This window comes from Epinephelus moara, unplaced genomic scaffold, assembly GCF_006386435.1.
Source record: "Epinephelus moara isolate mb unplaced genomic scaffold, YSFRI_EMoa_1.0 scaffold393, whole genome shotgun sequence".
In the NCBI taxonomy this organism is placed as follows: domain Eukaryota; kingdom Metazoa; phylum Chordata; class Actinopteri; order Perciformes; family Serranidae; genus Epinephelus; species Epinephelus moara.
The window spans coordinates 1-25,000 of NW_026081682.1; the positions used below are offsets into that span (position 1 = coordinate 1).

At 44.5% G+C, this 25,000-nt stretch overlaps 2 protein-coding genes across 4 annotated transcripts; one reads left to right on the forward strand and one right to left on the reverse strand.

Moving 5' to 3' along the window:
• Window positions 1-1,633: 1,633 nt before the first annotated feature.
• Window positions 1,634-18,060, reverse strand: ankrd24 (ankyrin repeat domain 24; the record flags this gene model as incomplete). Its single annotated transcript, XM_050039912.1, has 22 exons — window positions 17,973-18,060; window positions 17,696-17,764; window positions 15,710-15,840; window positions 15,175-15,263; window positions 15,000-15,064; window positions 14,825-14,882; window positions 14,630-14,700; window positions 13,136-13,242; window positions 12,346-12,518; window positions 10,661-10,683; window positions 10,321-10,413; window positions 9,945-10,061; window positions 9,728-9,847; window positions 9,463-9,592; window positions 9,135-9,313; window positions 6,733-6,896; window positions 5,564-6,342; window positions 5,150-5,466; window positions 3,325-3,558; window positions 2,035-2,211; window positions 1,792-1,956; window positions 1,634-1,699 (listed from the first exon to the last, which is right to left on the reverse strand). Coding segments are annotated over exons 2-22 (3,294 nt in total), but the record flags the coding sequence as incomplete, so codon positions are not given.
• Window positions 18,061-18,194: 134 nt separating this feature from the next.
• LOC126387383 (SH2 domain-containing adapter protein D-like) lies at window positions 18,195-24,891 on the forward strand. Of its 3 annotated transcripts, none has more exons than XM_050039911.1 (2): window positions 18,195-18,474; window positions 23,094-24,891. In XM_050039911.1, the coding sequence occupies exon 2, from the start codon at window positions 23,145-23,147 to the stop codon at window positions 23,544-23,546; it is 402 nt and encodes a 133-aa protein (XP_049895868.1). In that variant the 5' UTR covers window positions 18,195-18,474; window positions 23,094-23,144; the 3' UTR covers window positions 23,547-24,891. The 3 variants fall into 3 exon arrangements, with proteins under 3 accessions (XP_049895868.1, XP_049895865.1, XP_049895866.1); XM_050039908.1 differs by lacking the exon at window positions 18,195-18,474 and adding an exon at window positions 21,591-21,848; XM_050039909.1 differs by lacking the exon at window positions 18,195-18,474 and adding an exon at window positions 22,205-22,453 and having other exon boundaries at window positions 23,094-24,888.
• The last annotated feature ends 109 nt before the right edge of the window (window positions 24,892-25,000 follow it).

The window sequence follows — 25,000 nt, forward strand, 5'->3', positions numbered from 1 at the left end:
TATCAAAACATTAATTTACAAATTCGTACATCACTCATGGAGTATAATCCAAATCTCATTTATCCATGCCTTAGGCTTTCCATGTAGGCACATTGAAGGGCAGGGAAGTGTGCTCTCACTGCCTAAGGCTTTCCTCGTTTGCACACCGAAGGGCAGAGAGGTGTGCTCTTTCTGCCTTAAGGCTGTCACACAGGCGTGGGGAAGAGGTTTTCTGTATAGGCTTAAGAAAGGCAGAGGCCCCAGAACAGAGCCATACCACCAAATATAACACTGCAAGTGGAAAGTTTTCTTTGACTAAAGTGTTCCTGACTGAATGGTAACTTTACCTCGCTGAACACGGGAGCTGCAGGTCTACTGCTGCCTCCATTTGTAGTTTGTGTTATTATTTGTGTGACTTAGATGAATTTGAACTAACCCTTTAAAACACCAGTTTTTGGATTCATAGTTCACCTGAGACATGCTGCATTTGTTTATATTCTGTTATCCTGTGGACTTTGTTTTGGGTTTTTCTGTTTGTGTTCCTTGTTCCATGTTATTCATTCATGTTTAATCTGTTTCCTGTCTTATTTTGTAGATTCTCTCCTCGTGTCGTATCTGGTTTTACTTCCTGTCTTCATGTGTTGTTATCACCTGTTTTCTGTCACACCTGTCTCGTTAGTCCCTCCCTGTTCCCAGAGTCTTCCCTTCACACCTGTCCTGTATTAGTCTTGTCTGCTCCACCCTTGTTGTTGGCCAATCTCCATTTCCCTCCTTTTGTCCATGTCTTCCTACTCCAGCTGTGTCTTGTCTTTGTGATTAGTTTTCTGTGTACATATACCTGTGTGTTTTCCTTTGTCAGTTTGTCTGTCTTCCTCTTGGGTGCATTCTGTGGTCGTTCCTGCAGTCATCCCTGCGTTATTCCTGTGCTCATCCCTGTTAATTGTGTTTTACCGGGTTGATTTTCAGTTTGGTTTTTGTTCTGCTTTTGTTTGGACTTTAAGTTGCCTGCCTGTACTAGATGTTTTCAATTGGCTACATTAAAGCTCACTTTTTTTTTTTTTTTTTAGAAACTCAGACTGTCTGTTGGTCTGCATTTGGGTCCTCGTCTGAACTGACACGTGACACATGCGAGAAAACAATGTTTTCTTTTCCAAATTAACGTAATACAAGGTGAATAACTGTTATACCAGTGGTCATTTAAGGTATGTAAGGTAACATTAAGAGGCCAAAAGTTCTCTTAAAGGTCAGCGACACCTGAGCAATCCCTCATTACAACCAACATGACAAAAAGGAAAAGCTAATGTGAACACCTTAGTTGTGGAATATGATCAAACTGATTGAACGGGAGAACGAGTCAAGCCCCTTGTCCCTGCACCGCTTCTGAAATTTCATCCACTTTTGTCTGGTAAGCAGAGATGGTGGACGGATCGTTCCCGCTCTTAATTGTCTGCACCACAGAGGGGGACAAACTCAAATCCAGCAGTCAGTGCCGTTCACAGTCCAGCCAGTCGGACATAGGCAATTTCAGCGATCCTTGCTGAGACAGGGCCCACACATACACACTTATAAACCCTTAAAATTATGTTCTTAAATCTTACAGCAGAGGTTTAAGTGTTCATTTGTACTTTGGCTCAAATGTGTGCATTCAACTCACCTGTACAGCTGCCAGTAAATGTGACCGGTACACCGTAACCACCTGTTTGTGCTTTCTCTCCCAATCCTGCAAAACAGTTGTGAAAATTTAAAGTTGTGTTTTGTCATTTTCATAAGAGCTTTTTCCCCCCTCATCCCTAGTGATAATGTTCTCCTCACCTGGAGCTGCTGTGTGAGGATGGAGATCCTGTTCTGCAGTGCCATTTGCTGCCCAGGGTTACCATGATGTGTAGATGAGGAGGATGAGGAGGTGATGCCCAGAGGAGGCGACAGAGCTCCAAGGGCCTCCTTTAGCCGAAACACCTCCTTGGAGAGCTCTGTTATCTGCACAGAGACAGAGACATCAGTTTGGTCGCCTCATAGTTGCTGCTAGTTGTTTGAACCTGCCATCCGAACTCTCACCTTGCGATCCTTCTCCTTGACCAGGCCCTGGGATTCCTGGATGCCCTTGTGGAGCTCCTGGATGTGGCTGGATTGCGCCTGTAACTCGGCTAGCTGCTGCTGCACAGTGGCCAGCTGGGACTCTGCGGCCTGACGCTCGCTCTTGTTAAAGAGAGCCTCCCTTTGCACCTGGAACACCTAGACCAGTAAAACCACCAGCGGCACCCTGTCACTTCAGTAAAGCTGTCTATGTTTGATCACGTCTCAAACTGAGAAGCTCCCTGCCTATAACAGAAGCTGATCCAGAAGCTTGATATCTAAAGTTTCTGCCAATTAATATCTAGGACATAGACTTACATTTCATGTGTCTCCCTGTGTTGCCTTGTAGAAAAGCTTCGCCACTATTTTGCTGCATGATTGTCATAATATTTCCATCGTAACATGCTATGCTACACCTTGTCTTATTTCCTGATTTAGTGGCTGAATGTAACCTCCTCTAAAATTAAGATTTCTAAAATAAATCTTAAATATTTCTTCTTCAAAATCATTATTCCCAAAACCACTGTTTTTGCTCACGGGAATTTCCAGTTTCCCATGGTAACAGCTCTCTCTTTGATCTCCGTACACCCACACTAGAGTGCAAATAAATACAGTAAACCAGGCTTCAGTAAATCTGTGCACTTTTGCTTTTGTTGCCATGTTTAACTGTGTTTTTCTCTCAGGGAAGTGTGATTTTGTAACAATACTGCTTCCATTACCAGCACCAATTTACATATTAGTGTGTGTGTGTGTGTGTGTGTGTGTGTGTGTGTGTGAGCCCTGACCAACACTAAATCCTAATGTTGGATTTGGGTTCCAAACAGCCCATGTTTTTTTTAATTAAATGCCTTCTACTTTTAGCAGGGCTCACTTTATGAAGCACAAAAGAAGCCATTTTAATATCCTTCTCTGTGTGAGACGTGGCCCCTCATTAACCTCTGTTTTGAGGAGTCGGAGACGCAATTACCAAGTTTACAAAGTGAGAGTTTTTATATCTAAATGGAAATGACTTCTGGAGTGTCATTAGTGGCCCATAGTGCACAAACAACACGACTTCAGTGCATCGGTAAACACATATACAGAGGATTCAAAGAGGGAGCTGCTGAATAGAGAAAGTAATACACATATGAATAATGTAGAGGCAGGAAAAAGGCCTTCATGGAACACGGCTCACTTTGTGGCAAACACAATAACATCTAATGTGGCTTTCGATGGCATTAGAGGAGATTGGAGAAGGCAGACATAATAACACACATGCGTGCACACACATACCTCGGTGCAGGTCTTCTCATGTTTGCGAGTGAGATCATTAAAACGGGCTGCGGCGGCGTTGATCTCGGCCTGCAGAGAGAGCCGCAGGGCCTCGTGGTCCTCCTTGGAGATCAGACCCTGCTCTGCAGCCTTCTGGGACTTGAGCTCTCTCAGCTCCATCTCCTTCTCACTCAGAGCCTCCTGAGCTGCTGCTGCACTGCTCTCACTGGCCTGCAGGGAGCGCTGGAGCTCCGCCTAGGGCCAGGAAGCATAAGGATTAATTATAATGTACAGTCTGGTCAGGCACACACTTCAAGAAGTTAAGTAGCTCATGTAACAACCCATTGGAATATCAGAAATATGCACTGCAACAAATCTGAAAACTGTGATGATCTGCACTGAGATGCTCTTAACCCTGTTTGGATTATAATTTTCTTACTAAATAATGATCAACAATTACGGTTGTACTTTTCTTGTCAATCATAACCAGACAACCCACTGGAAACAGCTACAAACAGCTGCTACAAATAAACTGCTTTCATTGTGTTTCCCATTCAAAAAGCCTCTTCTTAAGAGGAAACAACTAATTTTGTGAAAATTAAATCTCAGCTAAGTGGCAGCCATTTCTGCCTCCTCTGGATTATCATGTCAAACAAGTATTTTACTGCTGGAAAGATGGTCCTCATAAAACTGTACCATCTAAGCAGTAGAAGGAAGCAAATACTTTTAAATTTGGTGCTACGTGACCAGAGAAAACAAGAAAAAGGGCTGTGGCATTTGCTTTTGCTTAAGAGGTAAAAAACCTACAACTACCAGAATGCACTGCGCCACACCGGACCAATAAATGCTCCTGCTGGTGGTTGATGAAATGCAAGCTTGTCCATTTTGACACCAGAAACAATATGGCGGCTGGATGGTAGCAAATGATCTTGAATTACATTTTAACAGTCGGCTAAAATCTGTTTCTGAAAACATTTACGCGAGAAATCGATAACACAGTAACAGAATCTTGGTTTATATCTGATCAGCACTGACAAGTTTTAGGCTGAACAGTGGTGCAGTTATCAGCATTGGCAAGTTCCTGGTTCAAACCAGTGGGCCATTAGAAACAGAGTTTGCATGTTCTCCCCATGTCAGCGTGGGTTTTCTCCAGGTACTCCAGCTTCCTCCCACAACCCGAAGACATGCAGGTTAACTGGTGACTCTAAATTGTCCGTAGGTGTGAATGTGAGTGTGAATGGTTGCCTACTCTATGTGTCAGTCCTGTGATAGTCTGGTGACCTGTCCAGGGTGTACCCTGCCTCTCCCCCAATGTCAGCTGGGATAGACTAGTTTTACTATTTGATCTCAGTTTATTCAGCCTCCATTTTTGAAATACAAGAAACATTATTGCGCCTGCTTCCTGTTCACAAATTCTCATATTACAGCAAAACAGTGCACTAAAATATGTTTCTGAAGACATTTTAGGTGAGACATATGCAATTCAGTAACAGAATCTTAATATTTGATCAGTGCTGCCTGGTTTTACTGTGTGATCAGAGTTAGGTCTCCGTTTGGGGGCTCTCTTTCTCAATCTGCTTCCATACTCTTTGTGTCCATGGTGGTGGGCATACAAAAACGCAAAGACACAAGCAGCAGACAAGTGGCAGTTTGAGCAACAGCTCTAGAGCCACCAAAAATGTCAGTCACTCTACTACCCACATTGTTATGATAAAAAGCACAGAGCAAGAGCATTTAGTACAAGGAGACATGGCAATGAGACAAGAGAAATTTCATCTTCTAAAAAAAGCCCTGCCCTTCATCTACTCTACATTAGTGCCACACAGGATTTGCTATTCCTGCTGACCTTGATCTTGTCATGCTCCTCTTTGGGTATGGCATCCTGCATGGCCTGCAGTTTGGCCTCTAGTCTGGCAGCCTGCTCCTCGGCCTGACCACGAAGAGTCTTTTCCTCCTGGAGCTCCTGCAGCGTCTGAGCTAGCTGCTCTGACACCGCAGACAGCGCCTCCTTATGTTTCGAGAGCGGCACTACGTCTTTCAGCTGCAGGGCGTCCTGTGCCCGGCCCTCCCGCTCGGCACACAGACAGTCCAGAGCCTGGGCTGCTTCCTGTCTCGCCACCTCCAGTTCTTCTCTCACTGCCGCCATGGTGCGTCTGGAGTGCTCTGATTGGACAGAGACATGATCATTCACAAAATGCTAAGAAAAGTCAACAATTTTCACTTTTACTTTGCTTAAAGTGGAAAAAACTACACTGCACACCTGATATGACTGAGGGCTCTGAGCTCTCTGAGTGCTCCTCCTCGTCTTCATCCTCTTCCTCATCTCCGCGTGGAGGAGGCCTGAGTCTCTCCAGGTCAAGGAGGGCATCATTAAGCCTTCTAGCCACGTCCGCTCTCTCCCTCGCCAGCTGCTCACACTGGAGCCCCAGAGTCACCTGCACCTCCTCCAACTCCGAGCGGGGCACGCACTTCCTCAGCTCCCCCTCCAGCTCTCCCAGACGCTCCTGGAGACGTCGGACCTGATCTCCATCTCCTGCTGCTCCTCCCTCTTTCCCCAATGTCCTGCTCTCTGCCAGGGCTGCCTCCAACTCAGCAACTTTGTCCCGGAGGCCCTTCACTGTTTCCGTCTCTTCTCCTTCGCCGTCTTTCTCCCCTTCTTTCTTTGCAGACTCTCTCTGGGCCTGAGCAGCACGGAGTTCTTCTACTTCCTCTGTCAGCTGTTTGATTGTGTCACTGTCCTGGCTGCTCTGACCGCCTGCCTCGCCCTGTCTCTTAGCTAGCTCCTCCTCTAGCTCCGTCACCCTCGCTCTCAGCTGCTGTGCCTCTTGGCTCGGACCCCCCTCTGCAGCCCCAGCACCTGCTACTGCAGACTCCCCTTCGCCACACTCCACAGAGAGCACCCCAAGGCGCATCTGCTCCTTCAGCTCCTCCAGCTCAGACTGGGAGGAGGCCAACTGCTCCTTTAGACCTCGCAGCTTCTCCTTCAGGGCCTCCATACTCTCTGCATCCGCAACTCCTTCCTGAGACTTCTCATCACCACTGCAGAACAAGACAAAGATTATCAGTCTCTCATGCACTAAATCAAAGACTAAAACATCGTACATCGTACAAAATAGAACACAGTAACACTGTATTATTGAAGTGCACAACTGCAACCTGTAAAACCAAGAATTAATCATGTAATAGAGGTCAAGACAGCACCAAATGAATGCCCCTAAGCCTGCATAGCCTCCAGCGTGCTGAATGAAAACTGTAAATGCTCAGCACTTTTAAAAACAGCCCTGATAGCCGCCCCGAGCAGATACTGCTGAGACTTTAGAACTGACATTAGCTACGGTGTGCACATCTCAGAATAATCTAATACAGCAGAGTTCAAGTGAATGTGATCTGTGATGGCCTCCTGTGTTTGTATCAGTTAATTGATCTTACCACTCCTCTGCCACGCTGGAGGCCTCGTCCGAAGCCTGGGCCTGAGAGAGGCGCTCCTGGAGGGCTTCAAACTCCTTCCTCAGGGTCTCATACTGAGCTATGGGGACAAAGTCTGAGCTGGACGTCTGCATGTCTGTGTCGTCCTTCTCAAACATCTCCAGCATCTGTACACAACACAGAGGAAAATATAGTTGAGTGTTGAGTCATGTCCTGTAAGGCGAGGCAAGGCAGCTTTATTTGTGTAACAGGGTCAAATATACAGCAGTAATATGTGTGACAAGTCGAATGTACATTTGTAATGTTGAGTATCACAATTCCACAAAATTTGGTTCACTTGTTATTACCTGACATGCTTAGGCCTCAGTACACAATATGTTTGATACTCGGTTTTTGTACCCATTAGTTCACCTTTGGGGGTACCCCACCTATAAAGGGGTGTCTCCCGCCTTGCCTCTCTCCTTTTCCTGTTGTGCTCCATGGGAGAGGTAAGGCATGTTGCTCTTGTGGTGGTTTCCGTGTTTTAGCGCTGTTAACCTATATTAATAAATTCATTTTATGCTACTGAATCTTGTGTCATTTGATTTGTGTAGGGGCTGGAGTTTGTGTGGTTGTGTATGATGGAGGATTTTTGTTTTTGCCACCTGTTGTCAGGAATAAATGGAGATCGCGGACTGGGCCTCTTTTTATCTACACAACGCAGACATCACTAGAGTCCACCGGTTACACTTGTAAAGCACATTTCATACACAAGGGCAACTCAAAGTGCTTTACAGAGCAATAAAATATAAAACATGATAAAGGACACAGAAAAGAGTAAAGAGAAAAAGATATAAATGGTCAAATTAATTACTAAATGATTTACAATTAAAAATGATCATCTAAAATGACTTAAAATTTGTTTAAAAATAAGGTTGCAGTCATTACAGGGACGGTCAATAGGCCGGCCCCAGGTGTCCCAAGGGTCCTCGAAGGTTCACATGTCATGAGCATGTCAGAGACATATTTGGGCAAGATTTTGAAAACCAGTGTAAGGATTTTAGACCTGGAGTAATGTGGTCATATTCCCTAGTTTTTGTCCGAATAAGATGAAGATGCCGAACAGCTTGTTTTGGCCTACGAACAGACCATTGCAGTAATCTAATCTCCTGGAACCTTTCAAGGTCATGCTTTGACATTATTCCTACTCCTCTAGCAATGTTTTTTTAAATGGTTGTAGACAGATGGAAATGTGGAAATTTAAATCTGAGTCCAGGATAACACCAAGGTTTCTTACATGACTGAGAGGGATTCAAAGTGAGAGCTGACTCTGTGGCCCAAAGACCTCTCTTATCTTATCTCTGTTGAGCTGAAGAAAATGTTGACGCATCCGATCATTGGTTGCACAGACATTAACATAGAGTGTCCTTAGTGTGGATTAGAAAATAAAAGCTCAAAATCAATGCAGCACAAGCCCAAATATCTTAACTTTTAATCCTATTAAACCTTAAAAAACCCTCAATACTACACGTTGCACAATGGAACTTGTGCAACGTTTCATTAGATCCTTCCTTCCTGGAAAAAAAAAAAACTGGTTTCTGTTGTAAATGTATAATTCATTTATAATTGAAGCCTATGCTGACACAACCCAGGTGACATCACCCTGTGTAATTTGCTCACACTCAAAGCTCCTCCAGAGCCACAGAGGACACTGTACTCTATTTCCACAGGCTAAAAATTACTCTCGATGACCAGTGAGCCGACTTTATGTGTGAAATTGGTGGAGCTGCCCTTTAATTAACTTGAGTCAGTATGAGTTATGGAATCTTAGCCTGTCCTCCACCATTTAAATCACAGCAGGAGGTTTTGGTTCTATCTTTGGTGCTCATATCAGACCTTAGGTTTCCAACTTTCCAGTCTGGCTTTTTTCTTGGCCTAGATCGCTGCTATTCACACAATGGTGAATGAACCACACCAGAACACAATACTTCAAACTGCAGTACTTCCACCAGTCTGACCCAGATAGTGAAGTCTATAAAATGGCCCCCATGTCTGCATCTGATGCTGTTCTCTCTGTTTATACATGTTAAAACACAACTGTCTCACCGCATTAGTGTACCAGAGTGCAGCATCGTAAAGTTTAAGTGTTCATGACTAATGTTTGAGTCAGGGACATTCAGCCACTCCTGAACCAACATCTTCATCTTCTGTGTGTGCGTGTGCCACTTAATAATCACTTCACTATCAATTTATCCTCTTTAAGGAGGCCTGGGACTTTGTGAGTGTGACAGCGAGAGAAAGAAAAGGAAGTTAATGTTTGTGTGCTTTTATGTGGGACATGCTGGTTGAATGAGGTGATTGATTAGGTGTAAGTGCGTTCCTGTGTTCAGTGTGTATTTGTGTAGTTGTACTCTCCCTGACCTTACCTGCACTTTGAGAGTTAGTTCAGAGTTTTGTGAGGTAAGTTCCTCTATTTGTTTGCGCAGCTCAGCAACAGTTCCTGGGTCTGCAGGGGAAGGAGAGGCGTTGGCTGAGTCTGTGTCTCCTTGAGAAATGGCCTCGTCCTGAGCAGGGGACGCTCTGGAGCGCTTGGAGAGCAGCTTCTCTAGAGGGAAAGTAAGAGAGAAAACACACAAAATATCAACCTGTGTACTTCCTAATGGGATGGACACACATGGGAATGCCCATGTGGGATACCAGGGAAGTACATGAATGCCCTCTGCCAGGGCCTGGGAAGCACATGTCCACACATACCTGGGAAGTCCAACATTTCATCCATGTCTTCAGAGTCACTGGCCCCCATACCATGGCCTCCCTTCAGCTCCTCAAGCAGCTTGTCTCTTTCTGCTTCTGCCTCCTGTAGACGCTGCTTCAGCTGGGTCAACTACGGTGCACACACAAATACAAACAAGCAACTTTCAGTCCTCATAAATACATTATTTACACACACACACACACAAACACACACACATATACAGAGCTCTAATGATAGGTAGGTTTGCAGGTTGCAGTGCAGTACCTCCTCCAAGGCAGAGATGGCGCTCTGTTGCTGCTGCTCCAAGGCTTTGATCTTCTGGAGCAGACGGCCTCTTTCCAGACGCAGCCGGCGAATCTCCTCAAACACCTCCTCGTCTTCTGCCTTACACGGACAAGCACAAGAAATATGAGACCCCAGTGAGGTCTGAATTTCATGTAATGTGAAGAACGAACAGCAACTCAAGATTTACGGAGCTAACCTGGGCTGGTTGCTGTGTTTCTGGAGGCTGGGGAGAGGGAGAAGCAGACGGGGGCTCAGGGGACTGGGCAGGTGGAGGCTGAGTACGGGGCTGTGGAGAGGGTGGCAAACCCGGGATCTTTGTGATGAGAAAACAGTAAAATGAATCTCTGTTAGTCATCAAAGACCTAATTATCCTGTAGTTAATCTTTCGAGAAGCAATGTTGTCCTACTGGGATTCTACCTAAGGGATTATAGTGATATTTAAATATTTATGGACGTTCTTGTATCTTGTTTGCTCTCATATAGTAGTGATAGACGTGAACTGATGGTATAAACAACACCCTAAGGCCTCTGTATGAAGAGTTTTCCACCCATTGAGATGTTTCTCACGGTACCTGCAAAGGAGAGCGTGGCGGTGGAGGAGCTTTCCGTTTGCGGGGGGTAGTGCCCCCTTGCATTGATGAAGCACCTGAGGGGACTTGGGGGGGCTGCGTGGGGGTGGGAGGGGGATCACAGACAGGCAGTGGTCAAGCTCAACATAAAATGGGCAATTAGAGGAAACTGAGATAAGACAAAGGGTCAGCAACAAAGGGGGACCAAAGCCAACGAAAAGAAAAAGCGGCACACGAAAACAATGACCTCATATTGGAAAACATGCACAATATGATCGACCAAAGTGGGCCATGATCTCATTTGATGGAGGGAGTGATCCAACACTCAGCTATGCAACATTACCTCCTCGCCTGCGCCCTCAGGAGCTACGTATGCAGAGGGGAAAGAGACACACAGCAAGACACTTAAACCTCTGAAGCAATGAGGTTCAGCAAAGAGCTAGGGGCTCATATGTGCACGTACACAAGTATATACAGTCATACTTCCTGTCACATTTCTAACATGCAGTTTATATTAGCACGAACCATGTATCCTGCAGTAAATCCACCAAAATCTCCAATTATAGAATAAAAACTAATGTAGTCAGGCATCATATGCACACCAAATTCTCTCCTTCATCTCCTTTTCAAACCTGCCGCACATCTGTTTTCCATATATCAGCAATGCAATGTCTTTGTTGGGAGATAAAAGTGGAACAAGCCTTTCGTCTCTCTTTTTAAAAAAAAAACAAAAAAAAAACCCCACTCTAAAATCACACCCAGCTGTCCTCCTGATCCACTTCCTCCTATTACAGTCGTTTCCTGGGGGAGCAGAGACACAGCCAGGATCCAGAGCAGCTCAGCCAAAGACAGAAGCCGTACACTGTGTCTGATGATCTGTTACATGTTGCTGCCACGTGTTTCATATGACGCTGCCACTTTATATATGAGAAAAACTGTCTTTATTCTACTTGATTTAACAGCACTAACTAGGCTTGATTTATGATAATATGATAACTAAGAGAGTGAACTGACTAAAGAGCCAAGTGAGACGTTTAATCGCCTCTATCTCTCTGAGTGACAAAAGACTTCAGGTAGGGCTGGGCGATACAGAGATAATCAAATATCACAATATTTTGGACCGAATACCTGATATTGTGGCAAATAGCAATATTGTAGGGTTGACTATTGGTGCTTTCACACAATATTTAATCATCAGTGATGTGGAGATAACAACTAAAGCTAGGTATATTTGTAGTAGTGTCCTGAGCGCAAGCTGTGTGCCAGAAAAATACATAATCAAGCCTTTTGCATCGAGTGCAGAGGCTCTGAAAGTTGTCGCTACGCTTGGTCTTACCCCTCTGAATTATTGTAACTGGGCACCCACTGTGTGCACTGCACTTTTCAGTTCATAAGGGAGGTCAGGCCGAGCAGATTCATCTGTACACACATCTCTATGACTCTGCATTAAGAGACCACAGGGGCAGTCAAATGGCCTTAAAATCTTTGGAGGAAACAGTCCACCACAGTGGGGAAAGAAAAAGCTTTTTGCTGCAGGGTGTGGGAGAACATGAGAACACATTGTCCTAATATCAAGGTATTTGGTCCAAAATATTGTGTAACAGTCTCGTGGATAGAGTGGTGGCCCTGGGGGAAACAAAGTAATATAAAAGAATTTCAACTTGGAGGTAAGCGTCAGTAATAATTATAGTAGACAACTGCAATGTTTGGCTCACGTCGGTTCTTACTGCTGTTGCCAGACAGCCTACTTTTCCAGTAAAATTCTTCTGGTGATGATCACTGACTTCTTGCTTAGCCAGAGTGAGCATAAATGCCACTGTTTATGCTCATAGCTTGCGTGCCGTCTAAGGAGGCCTAAGTCATGGTGTCTTGTGTTAGTATAAACAAAGCTGAACTGGGTAAAGGCAAATAGTCTGATAAGTTCTGAAAATCACTTTACTGTAATGCGGCCTTTAAAACCTGGAAAAGACAACACTTATAATATCATGAAATCCAAAATCTAAAAATGCTTCGGGCCTCATACTGTACCTGGAGGAACTCCATCCTGCAATACTTGCATGATGCGTTGGTTGCCCGTGGTTACACTGTAGTCACTGGCTTTATGTCCAAGGGCGTCAACCAGCTGTGTGTTGGCCCCGCCCCTCAGTAGAGCTTCTACGGTCTCAACACTGTCACTCTCACACGCCAGCATCAATGCAGACCTGCGAGTCCAAAGAAAACATCATAGTACAAACTAATAATGCAGTGAAGTCACATACAACAATTTCACTCAGACTCATTGGCTATTTCAAACCTGACGGATCATCAACCTGTCAGTCATTAGAAAATGCAGGATGCTTAAACCTACACAACTCTATTTTAATTTTTTCAAGGATTCCAAAGACAGCAATCAGATCGTGACTCAGGATGAACTGCAGGATAAGGCCCTCAAATTTTTCCATTTAATGTGATGATGCAGCCTGACAAAATGTCTCTAATCATCCTCTCCAGGGAGTTACCCACAGACAAACTGTAAGCTGTCGGTCACTGCTGGAGGTCTTGACCTGCATCCTTCCAAATCTGACTCATGCTGGAGACTTTCAATGGAAATCCCTCCTGTTTCCTGACCAAGACAACCCCACTGCTGTGAGAATAATCCTGCAATTTTTTGGGTCTGGTTTAGCTAAGTAGTTTTTCATGCCCAAGTCGACCTCCTACTGTCTGACGGTCTCTGCCACTCCATCTGTTAAAGCTTGAGCATCAAATACAAAACTCTCAACTCAACTCTCTCTTGCCTCATTAAACCCTGACTGCCCTGTGTGTCATCAACAGCCCGTACCTTCCCTGGTTGTCTTGTATGTTTGCATTGGCACCTCGACCCAACAGAAAGACACACAGCTCCACTCTGCTCATCTGAGCCGCTAAGATCAGAGGGGTGGCACCGTCCTGACAGAGAGATACACAAGATTATTCAAACACTACTGTTGTTAAAAGGGACAGTTTACTGCAAAACTTACCTGTATTGCTGTATATCAATCTACACTGTTTTGGGATGAGTCGACGAGTATTGGAGATATCGGCCGTAGAGATGTCTACCTTCTCTCCAATGTAATAAAACTAGATGGCACTCAACTTGTGGTGCTACAAGAGCCAAAAAAATACATTTGAAGAACTCTTCAGCAATGTCTCTTTTCAGAACTCGCTAGCTAACATTACAGCTCAGCAGAGGAGGACGCCATTAATGTTTACACCTTACCAACACAGGGATGTATGGAAAAAGCCTGCTAGAGCTCGCCATGTCCAGTCTCGTAATGGAGTACGAATGCTCCAAAGTCAGATTGGAAATGACACTGACGGAATCCTGTGACCAATGTGTAGCCTAGACAACTCTTACACTCGCTACTGGAAGAAAGTGGACCCCATCTGCAACTATGCAACAGGCAAAGTCAGCCCTTAAACACCAGGACATTGTTGGACATGTGCAACAAGAAAGAGGAGGCCTTGGCCTTGGAGGAAGAAGACCATGCTGGCACAAGGCAACCCCATCTCAATGCTGAGGTCTTATGGTCAACGTGGTGTGCCAACAAGAGCAGGCAATGAGGTGCACAAATGCCGTCTGATGAGTGGATGACATGGGAGGGAGTTGAGAAGAGAAGGTTCTCTTGGAAGGAGTTGTGGAACAGGGAAGCATCTCAAACTAGCTTCACAATACGAGCCACCTACGATGTCCTGCCATCTCCGAGGAACCTTAGCCAGGCCTGTACAGTAAAATCAGACACCAGCCAAGTGAGACTGGACTTGAGACTGGAGGTTGCTGGCAGATCTGGATCAATGTCTATGCTTCCCATCTGAGATCGACTTTACTAACTTCAGACCAGACCTTTGGACCCCCCTCACTGTGCCTCCTCTACATTATGGAGCTCACTGCCTCCTGGGAGGATGCTGTGGAGGACGCCTACTAACGCTCATTAGAATGAAAATAGTTCCTCTATGAAACTGCTCACAAAAAGGTCTTAAGATCATAATGAGTAATGGGATCATGGTTTCTGAAAAGAGACACAGGTGTTGAGTTTTCCGAGTTTTTTTCCCAGCACTTTGAGCACCACAAGCTGAGTACCATGTAGTTCCATTATATTAAAAAGAAGGCAGACATCTCTATGGTCGATACCTCCGACTCTCGGCAACTCACACCAAAACAATCTAGATTGATAAATAGCACTACAGGTTAGAGGAATATGTTTTTTAATTTTGGGGAGAATTGTCCCTTTAAAGTACTAGCTAAGCACAAGACTAAATAAAACTTAATATAATTTACATAAACTCTTGAACTTACCCCATCCTGGACATCCAGATTGGCTTTGAAATCCCACAGGGTCTCAGAGCAGGACAAACAGCCACTGACCGCTGCAGGAAATAATCAGAATTATGGACCTGTTTTTTTACACACCTGCTTACTGTTAGCACTTTAAATATGTTGGATGGGGTCTGTAACAGGTGAAGAGGCATATTTTAGCTCTGCAACTGTTACCTGCATGATGAAGTGGTGTCCTACCAATGCTGTCTGTGCAGTCAACTGCTAATCTTTCCTGTCAGGTAAAAAAGAAATAACAGCTAATGACAAACCACAGTCTTAAAATTCATGTTTGCATTATTCATTTATATTTTATGATATTCATTGGTCAACTTATCATTCTGTGTTTTACCTGCAAAAGTCTCTTTAAACACTCTGATTGGCCGTTTTTTGCTGCGAGGTGAAGGGCGCTGAAACCTGCAATCAGTTATAAAACAGCCATTTATAAACAATCCATGGCATGTGTGATTCAACAGCCTTGGCTTGCGAGATAAAAAAAACTTTTATTTGATAATAAAACACCCTACCAGCGCCATCAGTGACATTGAGTTCTGCTCCGTGAGAGATGATGACCTCCAGACAGTCTAGCCGGCCTCGGGATGCACAGAGGTGGAACCTGCCAGGAGGACGAAGGACAATATATGTCACCGGTGTTTAGATATGAGAAATGAGAATCTGTTTCCATTTAAAATGTCTGATCGCTCAGATTTGTTCAGCTCCGGCTGCTCATCACTTTAGTTTTAGCTCAAGAGAAAGTAGGCGACAAAAGGTTACCATTTACCAAAACAGGATCAAGAACAAAAAGGATGAAGAATTGGATTAATAAGCAGAATTTGTAGTGGTATTAAGTGGAATTAACACAATCCTTTCAGTGCCCACACTAAACACCCAGTGGCGGGTATTTCCAGGGGAAATTACTCACAAGAAATTATGTGTTTCACGTTTCCAGGAGCAACAGCAGTGGTTATTAAAGTAACTAATGAGCAGGCTTGAAAGGAATATAAATGCAGTTACTTCTGATAAATGAAACAAACAAAGGTAAAAATTAGGTAACCAACTTACGCTGACTTGCCCTCGGCATCCAGCTTGGTGGGACAGAGGCCTTTTTTGCCGATGAGCGCAGAGACTTTGTCAGGCTCATTTTGCTCCACAGCCTGCAGAAGCCTCTCATCACCCTTACTCCAGTCCTGACTCTGAGGGGGCCAAGCCAGAGAACAGGTCACCACCCTGAACTGCCCCAAAGGAAACTGATACCACACTGCATATCTCATAGCACACAAAACAATACATGGCCAAGCAGCCAAAATAAATATAGTGCAATTAAAATGACTTCCATATTGTGCCTGAGATCATTTACGTCATGAGATATCAGTTTTCAAAGTTACAATGCCCTACTTTTAAGGCATAATTGGTACTTAAAAGACTGATATTTCCTTCCCTGTTCCTGTGATTAGTAGATAGAGAGAGAAAATACCTACTGGCAGCGGCAGCAGGCTGAAACAAGGACAGAGCCGCTTCATCAGGCTAAACACAGGCTGCTGAGGATCCATACTGCTAGCAGGGCATCACACACACAAAACTAAATACAGCTGCAGAGTACCAAGCTACCGCTGTGCGTCCTGCCTGACAATACACACTGCCGCCTGGCTACATGACAAACACACAGTAACATAAGACACCATAGAGAACTCTGCCACCCATAACTTTCTTCACATAGCCTTTAGAGGTCACAGCAGCATCGTGGCACAGATTTACATACCAGAGAATTTATGCTATGCTCACAACTCCCGTGAAACTGAATAGCTCATCACACAAAAACTCTGACACACACACACATACAGTATCACTGCTGTCCTCACAACAACGTCTCCCTGTGCAGTGCTCCCTGTCCGCATCCAAAGCGCTATCCCATCATCACCCTGCCTCGGCTGCTAGCAGTGACATAGCCAGTCTGTCACACTGTGCTGACTACCACCTCCTTTCCTTTTCCTCACTGTCCTCCTTTCTCTAACCTAATAATTTCTCTGCAGCCTTCGTCTCTGTAGCAGGCTTCATCCTTCTCTCCATTAGTTTTTTTGTCAGGTCCTGCACGGTACCCCCCTGGCAGCGTCATGCTGTAGATCTGTTTCTCTGCAGTTACAGAGCGGGGCCTGGGTGATGTGAGGACTCAGCAAAAAGGGGAGAAACAAGCTGGCTCTCTTCTGCGGGTTTAGATTGGTCATTTACGAGGCGGAGGGGACATAAACAGGCACAGAAAGAAGCTGGAATCAAGTCTCTTAGGATACGGAAAGGTTTACGTGTGTGGGATATGTGTGTATACATGCATGATCAGTCTATCTATCTGACAGTTGGACTATAATAACAATATACAACATACCTTCACTGAGTGCCTATTAAGTGAAACTACTCATGACAGGGAGGTAGAGTACAGACAGTAAGAGGCTGTGAGGGTGTTGAAAGCATAATCAGGACCATAATGCTCAGACTAAATCGTGGAGCAAGGGTTTGCTAGTATATCTGCTTCGACCAGCACCCCTGTGCTCCAAGGGTGCAAGGTCTTTGACCCCAATATGTCTACATGGAGGAGACAACAAAGCAGTATCTTAAAAATACAGTACATTAAGGAGCAAGGTGAAATCCCACATGGCAAAGCCCTTCAGAGGAGCATAGGGGTGACAGCAGGGAAGTGGGTATTCTTTGAGCGTGTGTGTGTGTGTGTGTGTGTGTGTGTGTGTGTGCACGTGTGAATAATTGAAGGCTACCTGAGATCTCTGGTTATAGCAGCAGTCTGGAGACAGCTCTGCTCTCCTGCTGCTGCCCAGTGACACTAAATCCCAATGCCCCCCCTTCCCCAAACACACACACAACCTGGGATATATATAAATGACTACAACTAATGAAGAGCAGGTGAACACTGTAATATCAGGTTAAAACACAGCTTGAATGGCTTATATCTCTGAATAGCCTGTAGGAGTAGCAAACAGGTGTACTACTTTTAAACACACCCAACTTTAGGGCTCCACATGCTCCACAACAGATGGCTCTTACCTCTGTCTTTTTAAACTTTGCCCTCAGACTCTTCATAGTGGTTTGATCGCCTCTGTGTCAACTGGAACACTGCAAGGAACAAGACAAATAAACTTGAGTGTCACTGTTAATTGCAACTTATTTACTGTGTCTTACTTTGTTTACCCATGATTCAAGCATCAATAGTGGGTCCAGCATCATGGCAACATGTGGGTGCACCAAATAGGAATACATAAGATAACATGAGCCCTAATGCAGTTAACACACATGTATAAAGTGACCTGCAGACACAGCCTACCTGTGGAGGACAGTCCAGCTCCAGGTGAGTGCCTCCTCTGTCCCATCAGCGGCTCACAGCAAAACACTGGAGTCACTGCTGCCTGGCGGACAGCAGGAATGCACCCGCCCCCATCGTAAATCAACCAATCAGCAATGCGCAAAACACCGGATCAACGTTTGATTGGCGACAATGGATCATATACTCTGTGTGTCGCGTGCAGCACAGCACAGCGCAACGTGGAGCGTTTTTAAAGCCTCGCGCTGGAGAGCCCAGCTGTAATTTTGTGTTTAACGGGCGGCTGTAAACTGTAAAATAGCACTCCGTCATATATAAGTTGCCATTATGTCATTATGTCGCTACCTCGAGCTCACAATTCAACACGGAGGGGGGGTGTGGGAAAGTTCAGTATTTGGGACCTTTTTAGCCAATCACTGACACGTTAAGGTGGATGTAACCAATGGCAGCGCAGGGGCAGCTGAACCCGGAAGTTTATACTTTTGTACTTTTCTGAACAAGAAAGGTAAGTGACGCATTAAAAATTATTTAACTGCTGCTCTAACTTAAATGTAACTCAACTATTTTGGGTGCCACTGAGCTTTTATACTTTATTAAATTGATAATTTACTGAGGTGGTAGCATAAACCCCTTTGTTTCTTACTAAATGTTCATAAATTGCCCACTTCTTAGTCGTGACCGAATAGTAGCTAATTAGTCTAGCTATTTCTTTTATTAACACAAACTTTAAAATTATATGAGCCTTTCTCTACTGGTTATTGCTGAAGGATACATGCAATACACACAAGCCACCAAATGAGGGCAGTAAATGCAAGGCAGAGGAAACTATGGAAATCAATTAATTATACAGCAGCGTTACAAGCTCAGTTTTCCAGCCCCAAAATCAACCCAAAACGCATCACCATATCAAAATAATTCATAGCTTTGAAAGGGAGCTTTTGTTGATGTGTGTCAGGTTGTACATGAAAGAACAGGCACGGATGTACCCCTACAAAATGTTTGTTTACCTCTCACATTCATGAATGATGCTGCTCAGCTGGGAAAGAGCAACAGTTTGGAGAAAATGTCACATCCATATTTAGCCCTTTATAATGAGGGAGTCTTATTAATTCACTGAAATACTCCACAACGCCTTGTTCTTTCTGTTTGATTCATTTTAATCTTTGGCTCCTGTGCAACAGTGTTTATTTTGTGTAAAAAAAAAACAAAAAAACTCCACAATGACTTTATACCTGTCTGTCTGCCTGTTTGTGATTATCTCTCACTGCAAGACATCCTGATTTTCCATTTCTGCTCTCCTCTCCCCCTGTGCTCTCCATGTGTCTTCCTCTTGCTGAGTCTGACAGCTCGTCTGTCTCTGATTTTCCATCTCTTGCTCAGTTTCAATCTTTTCTTCCGCACTGTTCTGGCTCTCACCACAGCCGGGATGGAAACAAAAATTAAATGTATGCTCAATATGTTGCTGGGTTGTAGGGGGGTTAGAGGAGGTGTTAGGACTGAGCAGTTTGTGCAGATGAAAAAGGGGAATGTATAGCTGAGGGGAGGTGGGAGAGAAGGAAGATTATTGGTGCATTCAGGAGATAAAAATGCTAAGGTAGGGAAGAAAGGCATGGAAAGGGCAGGGGAGATGAAGATGGGGCGAACGGAAAGATATGGGAAAACCACTGAGTCCCTGAGGAACCAAAAGATGACATTTCTTTACTATCCCACATGTGCCCAAAGACTATATTTAGTATAACAAGGAAATATTCCACAACGTTTTGGTCTGATTGATTTAAAGTATTGAAATGTGGTATAGATGTATTTTTGGCAAGTATCTAACAGGACAACTTTGAAATGTTTAAGGTAAATTACACTTTTATCAATAGTCAACGTACGGATGTTTGAAAAATTAGGAAAAAAGCTAGCACTGTGTTTACTAAATGTCTTATATGCTTTGTTTTTACACTGCATTGTATGTGCTTTTTACTTTTACTTTTTATGACATACCAAATACTTGGTTGTGCCCCTTCTAGTTTCTGAGAGAGACCCATTTTCTTATCCTACTTTATTAAGTCTTTGAGCACATGGTACTAATGTTTTTTTCCCAAAATATAATGAAATAATTATAGAAAACAGTAGTCCCATGTGCCCAAAGACCAAATAGAGTATGATCAGAAACCCCCCCTTTTTTTAGCCAAATGGTTCGACCGATTTTGAGCATTTCGTCAAAGTATGTCCTTAAGCAAGTCAGAGAACACTTGCACAAAAGGAAATTAAAAACCCAGTGATGCGGGCACTGCGCCGGACCATCGTGGTGAAGAGGGAGCTGAGCCGGAGATCAAAGCTTTAGAGTTCCTGGTCCAGCTACGTCCTAACCCTCACCTATGGTCATGAGCTCTGGGTAGTGCCCAAAAGAATGAGATCGCGGATACAAGCGGCCAAAATGAGTTTCCTCTGTGGGATGTCTGGGCTCAGCCTTAGAGATAGGGTAAGGAGCTCAGACATCCGGAGGGAGCTCAGAGTAGAACTTCTGCTCCTTCTTGTTGAAAGGGGTCAGCTGAGGTGGTTTGGGCATCTGATCAGGATGCCTCCTGGGCGCCTCCTGTTAGAGGTGTTCCAGGCACGTCCCACTGATAGGAGGCCCTGGGGCAGACCCAGAACATGCTGGAGGGATTACACATCTCAGCTGGCCTGGGAATGCCTTGGGGTCCCCCAGGAGGAGCTGGAAAGCGTTACTAGGGAGAGAGATGTGTGGGATGCTATGCTTGACCTGCTGCCCCTGTGACCCGGCCCGGATAAGTGGATAAAAGTGGATGAATGAATGGAGTTGCGGGCACTAATGAGTTTTAAGATCTGAGGAGATTTCCCTGAAAGACATTAACCTGTGGGAAGGAGTTATTATCTTATGAGATCTTGTATCAAGATTGTGTGTTGTGCCAACAAGATCTGTATCAAGTTATCAAATGAACATTCCTTGAAGAGATAAGACCTGTAGCACAACATATTGATCTTGTTCCCACATGTTAGTGACTGGTTCTCACAACTGAAGAGGCTTGTTCTTACACAAAAGGGTTATTCCCACAATTTTGTTCTGTTATTGTTTAGAAACCACATTTTTATTGCAGCAAGAGGGAGACATTAACTAGGTAGAGGAGTCCAGAGGTTTCCTACCCTGAAGAACTTTCCACAGAAACTCATTTTACAGGCCTTTGTGTGGATGATGCCAGGAAATCGATCCATGTTCAAGTTTATAGCTTCACCGCTAAACGATTTAAACTGGACTACAGGGACCTGCAAGATGTTTGCAAGCACACACCCTGAGTGATTTCAGTTTCCTCTCAAATTCAGGACTTGTTTTTGATCCTCACGACCCCTCCTTTAGGTCTGAAGCCGGTGCTTGGTGAACACTAGGGGAGGCGGACTATAGGCAGGAGGAGGAAGATGTGAAGGTCTTGATGGGATCCTGTTGATGGTTGTGGTGATAGCGGTGGGGGTTGGATTCTAGCTCAGTGACCTCATCCAGTCTCCCCGCCCCTGGGAGAAAGTGAGCTCATGAGTGTCGTAAAGAAAGAGGCATTTACGGTCTTTTAACAGACTTAGATGGCCTTACCCACTGTAGCACACAATCCAATTTACCAGCTTGGACTTGGGATAATGGGACATCTGTGAGAGGATGGAACACACTCAGAGAAGATGAAACAAAGGGAGTGAACACACTCAACACAATGCCTGATTTTTCAATCAGAGGGGACAGGCTTCAGCGCTTGTGTCATCTTGGTTTTATGATATGTTTGTGTCCACACTTGTGTCTGAACTTACTTCACTACAATTCTGTTCATGTTGCCCAAAGGATGATGGGATTACTTTACTCCACCAAACCATTTTATGAGGAAGCAGGTAACAGTTTTGTTCACCCTTCTGCCTTTTTGTAGCCTAGTTGTTTTATGGGAAAACTGCATTAAATCATTTGAGAAACCTTTAGTGAAGCTAAAACAGGAAAAGTCTCTAGTGATGTAATGCGAATAAATAATGCACATGTTTGGATCACATCCATGCGAGCTCTTTTTTCCCTCCCTAGTTTCTGTTTTTTAGTTGTTTCCCCCAAAGCAGTGTTTTTGAAAGCGGATGTATCTCTTGTTGCAGACGGTCTGATGTGCAGATATTTCAATGAATGAACGGTCGGCTGACTGCGAAAGGGAATAGGAGGATATTCCTTTGGGAATGAAGCGCCTCCCCTTTAATCGCTCGGTTGAGTTTCTCTCGCAGCTCCAGTCGCTCTCTCTTCACTCGCACATTTGCCGTCAGTCGTCAGAGGAACTCAGACTGAGTGCGCTTGTTTTTGTTCCAGAAAACCGCAGTTTTGCTTTTCTCTTGTCCCTTTTGTGGAATAAAAAGCGGCAGCAGCGGAAGGTTTTGTCACTTCTTTGTGCCGTTTTGTTGTGATCGACATGAAGAAACGCGGAATTAAGCGTCCAAAGTGGCAGAAGGACTGAAGAGGGTTGGTAAGTGAGTGCGCCTTCGTTGCGCAGCGCTCGCTGGGATTTAAATCCACTGTTTTGGTGACTGATTTAAGTGGAAGTTTAAGAGATTATTATTTCTACTTCTATGACATATTCAGCTTCAGTTTACAGCTTTCCAAATATGTGCCAAAACTAAACACGTATTTAAATGATGGTTAAATTACAAAAGGAAATATGTTAAAATTTAAAACCATTTTGATTTATTTAATTCCACATTGCTTTGATATTCTCTATCAGCCTTTGTCTTCCCTTCTTTTATCAGCATGTTAACGTCGGACTTTATTGCAGGGGTGTGAAATGTAATTGCAGCCTTTGGGCAAAGTCCAGATGCCAGACGTTATTGCTCCCTGCGTAAAACAAAAGGGGTGCGTAAAGCCCAGCTGTTAGTGTAGTTTAGTGTCACAAGTGCATGTAAACGCATACTGATTGTGGGTCTGTGATCACGAGAAAGTTGTCCAGCACAAATATTATGAGAGGATCAGGACCTGTGGATTAGAATTGTTTTGGGATCTTATTGTTTTTAATGTTGCAGTTGTCCACAGCACAAATCTATTCAGCTCTCACAATCTCATCAGAAATAAGGTCAAGCAATAACCCCCATGTCCCTGTCTGCTCCCTGCAGCCTCCTGCTCTCACTCCACCACACACCAGCACGCTTGGACGCAGAGCTGCGATGGCCAAGTGGCTGAAAGACTACCTGAGCTTTGGCAGCAGGAAGGTGCCTCCGCAGCCGCCCACACCAGACTACACAGAGAGTGAGATCCTCAAAGCCTACCGGCTCCAGAGGGACCTGGACTTTGAGGATCCCTATGAGGACTCTGAAAACAGATCCAGGGGCGAGTCTCAGACGTCTGACCCCGCCACACCTGTGTATGGGTCTCCCATGAAGTCATCCACTGTGGACCTGAAATCTCCCAAACACAGGCTGATCAAAGTGGACTCCCAGGAGCTGGGGCGCACCAAGATCCTGCTCAGTGCCATCTCTTTGGAGGATCAGCAAGAACCTGTAAGAGCCTCAGTTTCTCAGCATGTGTTTGTAGGAGCTCAGGGCAAGACGCAGGTGATGACAAATTAAATTTCTTATGCGGAGGATGAAGGATAAAAAAACACTATCCCACTTCTCTCTCATCCCATTTCCATCACTGTGACAGCTTTATTGATCAGACTCCATAAACGAGTGACTGGTAATGTGTGTCTCAGATATGCATTGTTTACATAAATCACATTACATCCCATGCACCACATAAATTCACTACTGTAGATGGAGGAAAGAATTATTGATAGCTTGAGCGGACCATTGAGTCTGAGAGGGTCACAGTCCCGTGAGTTTATGTCCTTCCATAAATAATAAATGAGGTTTAGTTTTGCAAGCTGAGAGAGACCCCCGCATGAGCACATGTTAGGGGCCATATACAGTACGCCGTATGGTGATATGCCAAGAGCCACAGGGAGGTATAATTTATACTCCGGTGCTGTTTGTGTCATCAGAACTGCAGTGCTCTCCCGGCGATGTACTGTGTATGTTGTGCTGTAGAGAACATACACAGCGACTGCACAGAAAAAAGGCAAACAGATGTTGAGAGAGCCACCGGAGCGGAAGCAAAGGTTTAACAAGAAAATGGTCTTCACATTAATTCAGCTCACATATGCTGAGTAGGTTAGGGAGTATTTCGGGGTTTTCAGCGCTGCAGTTAAATCCATGACTCCACTCATGGAAAATGCTACAAGTGCGCAAAGTCCTGAAGTGGATTGAAGTAATAGTCTTAACTGAAGTCGATAGCTCCCCCCCTCTACCCCACTCTCCTCCTGCTCTCATTAATTTCCCAGGGTCTGTGGGAAACATCCGCACTCTAATTAACATTGCAGATTCCTGTGCATCGATAGATAACCTGTTACAGAATCAACATGGGATTAGAATGTAATTTCGTGGGGGCGCATGCATGTCTAGCAGGAATTTGGGAAGTGAGCCTTGTCCCAGTGACTTCCTTTGTCCTGGAGATGGGGAGAGAGCACTTTGCCAAAATGTGTATGTGTTTGCAGGTATGTGCTCATGTATGTGTGTGTTTGTGGCCATATGGCTGCCTTTGAATCTGTCACTGTGCCGGATGACTGGTGTTTTCCTCCTGCGCTTGCTTGAAGGAACAAATGCTCCCGACCAACCAACCAGGATCTTCTTTACTCTCTGCGTTCTCTTTCCACTGCCAAAAAATACATCATCCTCAGACAGGACAATTTCTGGCTGTATATAACTTAAATGTAGCAACAAACATACCATACAGTCCTTTCTTCAAAGGTTTTAAGAGGGAACTACATATGGTATAGCTGCTCCATATGCACAGCATTGGTTTGGTTTGGTTTTGTGATGTTGCACACTAAAGATGCAAATTAGCGTCTTGATGACACTCCAAAAGCGTTTTTGTCTGTAACCAAACATATAGTTAACGTGCCATTCAGTGAGGGTGTGATTGCTTGTTAAGAGTGTTGCGCTGCTCTCTCCATCTCGGGTCTTGATGAGCTATTGTCTGTGCA